This window comes from Haematobia irritans, chromosome 4 (assembly GCF_050003625.1).
Source record: "Haematobia irritans isolate KBUSLIRL chromosome 4, ASM5000362v1, whole genome shotgun sequence".
In the NCBI taxonomy this organism is placed as follows: Eukaryota; Metazoa; Arthropoda; class Insecta; order Diptera; family Muscidae; genus Haematobia; species Haematobia irritans.
The window spans coordinates 29,725,395-29,734,985 of NC_134400.1; the positions used below are offsets into that span (position 1 = coordinate 29,725,395).

Here is a 9,591-nt window from a genome sequence, read left to right on the forward strand (position 1 = left end):
ATAATTTACCAAAATTTTATTTTTATAGAATACATTGTCAAAATGTTATTTCAATAGAAAATTTTGTCAAAATTTTATTTCTATTGAAAATTTTGACAAAATTTTATTTCTATAGAAAATTTTGTCAAAATTTTATTTCTATAGAAACGTTAAACTTAATTATATACGTATTTAATCGGCCTTTTTTAGTTAAACCCTCGGACAGACACATGAGTCTGGCCAGACCTGTTTCGATTCTAATTGTAATTGAAATACATTTATAATATAGCTAGTGACTTGAAACTTCTGGTACCCTCTTAAAATGTTATTACCTATCGATGTTTGAAAAAATCAGGACGGAAAATGCGACAGTAATAATGTAATAATATCAACAAAATAGCATATTTTCCATATAAATACATTAAAATACATAATGGGTCTGGCCAGGCCCCATGTGTTACGAATGTGACTATCGAAACATGTGTATGACGGAGGGTTAATATATACCACGTATGGACTATGTGGTATATAAAGTTTCAGTAAAAGTTTCTACGCAATCCATGGTGGAGGGTACATAAGCTTCGGCCTGGCCGAACTTACGGACCCTTCTCTGGCAGTAGCTGTCGGCTAGCCCATTGTGGTCGCTTTAAGCATTGATGTTCTGGCAATCATAGTCGCAAATCGAATTTTCAAGAATTTTCTTTTCTGGTAGCAAAAAAAAATATATATAATACTCACCTCAATCAAAATTTTTAAGGGTTGTTTTCAGCTATTAACTTTTAAACAACACTGGTTTAAACATCTGACTAGCGTGACGTGTTTTATTTTATTGTCAAACTTCTTCAAATTGGTCTATAATTTAACCATGAATCGTCGAAAGTTCAACGACAAGGCTCATTTTTGGCTCCATTGGTACGTAAATGAGCAGAATTTTCGATAAGTTTGGTACGGTTAATGGGCTGGTGGTATCATTGCCCGTGTTTTCCTTTTTTTTTAAGATGATGCGAATCGTATCATAACTGGGAATGGTGAGCGCTACCGTGAGATGATATCCAATTTCCTTTTCCCAAAACTGTAAGAGCTTGACTTGCATGACACTATGGAGTTATTGAGAGGCGAGTTCAGTAAACATTTTATTTGGCAATCTTTACCAGTCAATTGGCCGCCTAAATCGTGTGATTTACCGACTTTAGACTATTTATTGAGGGGATATGTTAAAGCACATGTCTATACAGACAAGTCGGCTTCAGTTGAAGCATTGGAAAGCAACATTAAAGCATTTATTCATAAGTTAACAGCTGAATTTTTGGCATAGAGTATGCCAAAATTAGACTGAGCGAATATCCCATTTATTATGGAGCAATAGCCGTCAACATTCGAACGAAATAATCTGCAAACATCAATTTTTTTCACTCTACTATCGATTCAAAAACAGATTTTTTGCATTTTTCTGAATTTGATGTGTTTTTTTTTTTTTTTTTTAGTTTGAAAAATTTTCTATAGCTCTTACAAAATCACCCTTTGTTTGAACTTCCTCTAAAAGACCTATATTGTATATTACTTATTTCCGAACATGGGTTAGAAAACGATTTTTACCAAAATCAGATGTCCATTGGTCGTTTTGACTGAGTTAAAAAAAAACAGTAAGGAAAGTCTAAAGTCGGGCGGGGCCGACTATATTATACCCTGCACCACTTTGTAGATCTAAATTTTCAATACCATATCACATCCGTCAAATGTGTTGGGGGCTATATATAAAGGTTTGTCCCAAATACATACATTTAAATATCACTCGATCTGGAAGAATTTGATAGACTTCTACACAATCTATAGACTCAAAATTTAAGTCGACTAATGCACTAGGGTGGAACACAATGTTAGTAAAAAATATGGGAAACGTTTAAATCTGAACAAATTTTAAGGACACTTCGAAAATTTTTATTTATGATTTATCGGTCGATATATATGTATTAGAAGTTTAGGAAAATTAGAGTCATTTTTACAACTTTTCGACTTAGCGGTGGTGATTTTACAAGGAAAATGTTGGTATTTTGACCATTTTCGTCGAAATCAGAAAAACATATATATGGGAGCTATATCTAAATCTGAACCGATGTCAACCAAATTTGACACGCATAGCTACAATGTTAATTCTTCTCCCTGTGCAAAATGTCAACTAAATCGGAGTTAAAAATTGGCCTCTGTGGTCATATGAGTGTAAATCGGGCGAAAGCTATATATGGGAGCTATATCTAAATCTGAACCGATTTCAACCAAATTTGGCACGCATAGCAACAATGCTAATTCTACTCCCTGTGCAAAATTTCAACTAAATTGGAGCAAAAAATTGGCCTCTGAGGTCATATGAGTGTAAATCGGGCGAAAGCTATATATGGGAGATATATCTAAATCTGAACCGATTTCAACCAAATTTGGCACGCATAGCAACAATGCTAATTCTACTGCCTGTGCAAAATTTCAACTAAATCGGACCAAAAAATTGGCCTCTGTGGTCATATGAGTGTAAATCGGGCGAAAGCTATATATGGGAGCTATATCTAAATCTGAACCGATTTCAACAAAATTTGGCACGCATAGCTACAATGCTAATTCTACTCCCTGTGCAAAATTTCAACCAAATTGGATTAAAACTCTGGCTTCTGGGACCGTATTAGTCCATATCGGGCGAAATATATATATGGGAGCTATATCTAAATCTGAAACGATTTCAATAAAATTTGGCACACTTGACTATAGTACTAATTGTTCTTATTGTGCAAAATTTTAAGCAAATTAGGGTAAAACTCTGGCTTCTGGGGCCATCTAAGTCCATATCGGGCGAAATATATATATATATATATATATATATATATATATATATATATATATATATATATATATATATATATATATATATATATATATATATATATATATATATATATATATATATATATATATATATATATATATATATATATATATATATATATATATATATATATATATATATATATATATATATATATATATATATATATATATATATATAAAATCGGTTCAGATTTAGATATAGCTGTCATATATATTTATCCCCGATCTGGTCATAATTGGCGTGTTTATCAACCGATTTTCTTCAAATTCCGTACATCCGCATTTTTTATGAGTCTCGAAAAACTTGCAAAATATCAGTCAAATCGGTTCAGATTTAGATATAGCTCCCATATATATCGTTCGTCCGATTTAGACTCATATGGCAACAGAGGCCAAAGTTTACTACCGATTTTCGTGAAATTTTGCATAAAGAGTAGAATTGACATTTTACCAATGCTTGGTAAATTTGATTGAAATCGGTTCAGATTTAGATATAGCTCCCATATATATCTTTCGTCCGATTTGCACTTATATGGCCTCAAAAGCTAGAGTTTTGCCGTGATTTAGTTCAAATTTTGCACAAGGAGTACGTTTAACAGTATCGGTAAGTGTGCCAAATTTGGTTGAAATCTGGTGAAATTTTGCAGAGATAACAGAATTATTATTCTAACTATACATGTCAAATTTAGTCGAAATCGGTTCAGATTATATATAGCTCCCGTTATATGTACACCAGAGTTGGGAAAATATGGTAGTTTACTTCATATTTTAGACCCATTTTCAATGGGATTTTCCTCCAATTGACTGCATAGTTTCCACGGAGAATATATTTAATATGATATTTAAGTGTGTCAAGTTTGATATAATTTGGTTCAGAATTAGATAAAGCCTCCATATATTCGTTTTTCCTGTTTATACAAATATGGCCAAAATTCCCACACTTTACACAAAATTCTGTGATAATTTCCCCATATCTTAGTCATATCCTACACACTGTAATGCCAGACTTTCCACAGAACGGTTGAGTTTTAAATAAGGCTCCAAGTCGCCCGACTTGACCAAATAATATATCACAACCCAAACTTGACCACATATCTTGATAAGATCTAACCAATATCCTTCTAAAATCGTCACTGCTGAGTAGCAAAAATTGTAAATGTTACTCAAATTGTCCTATATCTTGAATACATAAGTATCGCCTGATAAATCGCAAATGCTCTTTTGTACAATTGCCTCAAAATTTCTCTCGCTTCATATTTCCCATATTTTTTCATTAACACTAAATTTCATTCCAGGGCGTTAGCCGATTTCAATTTTAATTCTAGAGATTTTGTAGAAGTACAAAAAATTGTCTCCATTCTAAGTATTTGTATCTGCAAATGCAAACCTTTATATAGCTCCCAGCAAATTTGAAGTAGTTGAGATGGTAACACAAATGTTGGTCTGAATGATGGTGAAGGGTATAATATAGTCAGCCCCGCCCGACTTTAGACTTTACTTACTTGTTTTTTTTTTTTTTTTTGAATGTATGTTATTCTCACTTGCCTATTATTAACCAAAGCAATAATATCTCTTTTGAGCAATTCTTAAAATAAACAAACACAAGTTATTAGGCTTTTTTGAATAATTTTATATTCACATGCAAAGACAAAAAACAACACGTTTCAGGAAAAATGTAATCAATGGTTTGGGGTTATTCACGAGTGACTAGACTTAAGACTAAGGTTAATTTTAATTTACACACAATTTTTTTAATTTTTTTTTTTTTAATTTTTTTTTTACAACATCGTAATTATTCGATGAATGAATGAATGGATTTGTATGCAGCTTCATTTCGTTGAAATTTATTCGTATAGACATAGATACCAAGTTCTACATTCTAAAATCACAAAGTCATCAAGTCCTTGACGATCTCTTCTTAAGGGAAGATTGTTTTTTTATTTTTTACGTTGAAAAAATCACCAATGTCTGAAACAAAAAAAAATATATTTGGTTAAATAGCCAATTTCTATAAGGAGAGAGAGAGAGAGTCAGAGAGCCAGAAAAGAAACCCAGAAGAGAATAAGAGCATCATAAGTTTTTCTTATTCTGGGTATCCATTCTCTATACAAAACAAATTGCAATAATCATAAAATTAAAATTCGTTCTTCTCAAATAAAATTTAAATTAATTTTTTTTTTTTTTTGTTAGCATAATTTTTTGGAGACGAATAAATCTTTGTTTCTCGCAAATACTGCTATTGTTCGACACCAACAAAACCAATTTCCTTGATCTAAAATTTCAACAACTAAAAACTTTTTAACTTACACCACATGAACGGGATGGGGATGAGGCCAAACAGGGACAGGTCCAGGAACGGGGGCAGCTCCACCACCGCCGCCGCCACCACCACCACCAGCACTGCCTACGCAACCACCTTTGCCTCCCTTGCCACCGCGACCACCAACAGAACCGTCGGGTCCATTGGGACCATCAGCACCATCGAGACCATTGGGACCACATAATCCAAATGAACTACCACCGCCATATCCACCATTACCACCGCTTACACCAGAGAAATAATTGTTACCAGCAGCACCACCAGCACCAGCGCCACCAGCGCCAGCACCACCTAAGGGACCAGCACCAGCACCACCGCCACCACCGCCGCCACCACCATTGGCAGCACCACCACCACCAGCACCACCGGCTCCAGCAGGACCGCTACCACCATAACCTCCAGCACCTCCAACAGCACCGCCAGCTCCACCGGCACCACCAGCACCAGCTACTCCAGCAGGGAAACCTCCGAAACCACCAAAACCGCCAGGACCTCCAGCACCACCAAGACCACCGGGACCACCAGCACCACCACTGGCCCCAGGAGCACCAGGAGATCCAGCGGCGGCGGCTGCAGCAGCATTAGCAGCGGCAGCAGCCTGGGCATTCAAAGCAGCTTGAGCATTAGCAGCTGCTTGAGCATTAGCGGCAGCAGCAGCATTGGCTTGAGCAGCGAGTTGAGCATTAGCAGCAGCTTGAGCATTAGCAGCAGCTTGGGCATTTAGGGCAGCTTGAGCATTTAGGGCAGCTTGGGCATTGGCAGCGGCAGCAGCATCAGCTGCAGCTTGGGCATTGGCAGCAGCAACAGACTGGGCATTGGCAACGGCAGCAGCTTGGGCATCAGCAGCAGCTTGAGCACTGGCAGCAGCAGCTTGAGCATTGGCAGCAGCTTGAGCATTAGCGGCCTCCACAGCAGCGGCCTGGGCTGCAGCAGCAGCTTGAGCATTGGCAGCAGCTTGAGCATTAGCGGCCTCCGCAGCAGCAGCCTGGGCTTCAGCAGCAGCTTGAGCTTGAGCAGCAGCCTGAGCATTAGCTGCCTCGGCAGCAGCAGCCTGGGCATCAGCAGCAGCTTGAGCTTGAGCAGCAGCTTGAGCATTGGCCGCAGCAGCAGCTTGGGCAGCAGATTCAGCTGCGGCAGCAGCTTGAGCATTAACAGCTTCAGCCTGGGCATTGGCAGCATCAGCAGCAGCTTGAGCAGCGGCTTCCGACTGTAACCTCAAGGCTTCGGCTTGGGCATTAGCAGCATCCGAGGCAGCTGCTACTTGAGCATTGACGGCATCAGCTTGAGCCTGGGCGGCTTCCACAGCAGCTTGGGCAGCTTCAGCATTAGCATTGGCAAAAGATTCAGCAGCTTGATTTGCTTGTTCAGCGACTAGTCGTGCAGCATCGGCAGCAGCAACGGCAGCATCGGAAGCAGCAGCACTTGCTAAAACACAAAATGGTAGCTACAGTATTCACATTTTAGCCATAAATCTCAAGTCATCAATATTTACCATCAGCTGCTCCTCCTCCTCCTGTTGCTACTGCTGGAACTCCAACAGCATTCACCACAACATTAGGATGATGATGGTGATGGGATAATACAACATACTGGCCACCAGGTGATAATCCCAGAGGAAGAAAACTCGCTTTGGCGTTGGCAGCATAAATGGCCACCACAAGGGTTAGCAATGATACCTAAATGGAAACGAAAATTACATCAGATTTAGGTGTGGCTCACAACAAACTCAAAGAATCCATTTGCATGTGGGCAAATTATATTCTACTCCTCGTCTTCCTCAAAAGCTCACCGATGATATCCTCATCTTGCTGGTAACATTGAATGATTTACTGGGCGTTGGTTTATTACAAAATCCAAACAAGGTCCGTATGGGTACACACGTTCCGCTGTGTACTTAGAGATCAATAAGACTGTGACTTCTTAAGGCAATTGTTAAGCAATTTATAGTATGCAATATCGCTAAGCTCGGACACGCTACGCCTCGCCTCGCCTCTCTCCACCAGCATTGAATGGCGCATGGTTTGAATGAACTACTTTGACGGTTTACCTCAACATTCTATGGAGTTTGTAATACAATTTCACTCACTCACTAAGTATTGGTACAAATCCAACAATAGATAAAATAACCTGACGCCACAAAATTGTTGGCTAGGTGTTGGACTGATTGTGGGCAGAACTAGAAATCGTTTTTTTTCGTTTTCTGTTTTATTTTTCATTACGAAATAATTTAACCCATGAACTAATAAATCAATGGATTTATTAATGCATAGAAAGTGAAATTGGAAACTGCGTGCAATATCGCAGAAAATCATATGGAAATTAAAACCATACCACAAGAATGTAGCCCAGCATAAATTTGCATACAAAATTTCCATCAATAATGGATCACAGGAAAAAGAAATTCCTAAGTCTTAGACAAGACAAAGAATTAAATGAAACCTAATAGTAAAGATAGGACAGATGGCAGGCACCAGGAATTGCGCACGAAATTCCACAAGAGATGTCAACTTCGTATGAATGTTATACACTCCATATATGGTATATATTAATTTTGTCACTCCGTTTATAACAAATCGAAATATTGGTCTCAGGCCCCTCAAAAAGTGTATGCAGTCATAGTGGTGTTGAGTTTCTGAATCCAACTAGCCATGTCCGTCCGTCTATCCATCTATTGAAATCACGCTTTCTTTCTAATGAAATAACCGGTAAATCGATGCCCCGAGTCGGCTTCTGGAGAATCCAAATTAGATTAGGTTCGGTAGTAGAGGATGGCAACAGCTTTTGGATCGAATTGATATCCCCTTAGACCATTATAGTTAGGTTAGGTTATGTGGCAGCCCGATGTATCAGGCTCACTTAGACTATTCAGTCCATTGTGATACCACAGTGGTGAACTTCTCTCTTATCACTGAGTGCTGCCCGATTCCATGTTAAGCTCAATGACAAGGGACCTCCTTTTTATAGCCGAGTCCGAACGGCGTTCCACCTTGCAGTGAAACCACTTAAAGAAGTTTTGAAACCCTCAGAAATGTCACCAGCATTACTGAGGTGGGATAATCCACCGCTGAAAAACTTTTTGGTGTTCGGTCGTAGCAGGAATCGAACCCACGACCTTGTGTATGCAAGGCGGGCATGCTAACCATTGCACCACGGTGGCTCCTCCACCATTATAGTTCCATTTGTTTCAAATATTGCAAAAAGTCCAAAAAAGGCTGTACACTTTATCAACCAACCAAAAACCATTTAGTTAATAACCAAACTTTGTTATTTTTTATGATTGAACTCTGACAAAATTTTCTATAAAAATAAAATTTTGACAAAATTTTCTATAGAAATAAAATTTTGACAAAATTTTCTATAGAAATAAAATTTTGACAAAATTTTCTATAGATACAAAATTGTGACAAAATTTTCTATAAAATAAAACTTCGACAAAATTTTCTATAGAAATAAAATTTCAAGAAAATGTTCTATTTAAATAAAATTTTGACAAAATTTTCTATAGAAAAAAAATTTGAAACAATTTTCTATTAAAATATTTTTTTTTACAAAATTTTCTATAGAAATATAATTTTGAAGAAATTTTATATAGATACAAAATTTTGACAAAATTTTCCATAGAAATAAATTTTTGACAAAATTTTCTATAGAAATAAAATTTGGCAAAATTTTCTATAGATACAAAATTGTGACTAAATTTTCTATAAAATAAAACTTTGACAAAATTTTCTATGGAAATAAAATTTCAAGAAAATGTTCTATTTAAATAAAATTTTGACAAAATTTTCTATAGAAAAAAAATTTGAAACAATTTTCTATTAAAATAATTTTTTTTACAAAATTTTCTATAGAAATATAATTTTGAAGAAATTTTATATAGATACAAAATTTTGACAAAATTTTCCATAGAAATAAAATTTTGACAAAATTTTCTATAGAAATAAAATTTTGACAAAATTTTCTATAGAAATAAAATTTTGACAAAATTTTCTATAAAAATTAAATAGTCCCAAATTTTGTATAGAAATACATTTTTGAGAAAAGTTTCTATAGAAATAAAATTGTGACAACATTTTCTATAGAAACAGAATTTTGAAACATTTTTCTATAAAAATAAAATTTTGACAAATTTTTCTATAGAAATATAATTAAAAAAAAATCTACAAATACAAAATTTTGACTAAATTTTCTATAGAAATAAAACTTTGACAAAATTTTCTTTAGAAATATAGTTTTGAAAAGCTTTTCTATAGATAGAAAATGTTGACAAAATTTTATATAGAAATAAAACTTTGACAAAATTTTCTATAGAAAAAAAATTTTGACAAAATTTTCTACAGAACTAAAATTTTGACAAATTGTCTATAGAAATAAAATTTTGACAAAATTTTCTATAGAAAAAAAAATTTGACAAAATT

At 35.6% G+C, this 9,591-nt stretch overlaps 1 protein-coding gene across 1 annotated transcript; it reads right to left on the reverse strand.

Moving 5' to 3' along the window:
- Positions 1-4,459: 4,459 nt before the first annotated feature.
- LOC142237183 (uncharacterized) lies at positions 4,460-7,112 on the reverse strand. Its single transcript, XM_075308545.1, has 4 exons — positions 6,963-7,112; positions 6,666-6,849; positions 5,161-6,598; positions 4,460-4,821 (listed from the first exon to the last, which is right to left on the reverse strand). The coding sequence occupies exons 1-4, from the start codon at positions 6,975-6,977 to the stop codon at positions 4,812-4,814; spliced, it is 1,647 nt and encodes a 548-aa protein (XP_075164660.1). The 5' UTR covers positions 6,978-7,112; the 3' UTR covers positions 4,460-4,811.
- Between the last annotated feature and the right edge of the window lie 2,479 nt (positions 7,113-9,591).

Coding starts and splice junctions, on each gene's coding strand:
- LOC142237183 (XM_075308545.1), bottom strand. Junction 6,599..6,665: donor AGGAGGAGGAGCAGCTGATG/GTAAATATTGAT, acceptor TTTGTGTTTTAG/CAAGTGCTGCTGCTTCCGAT.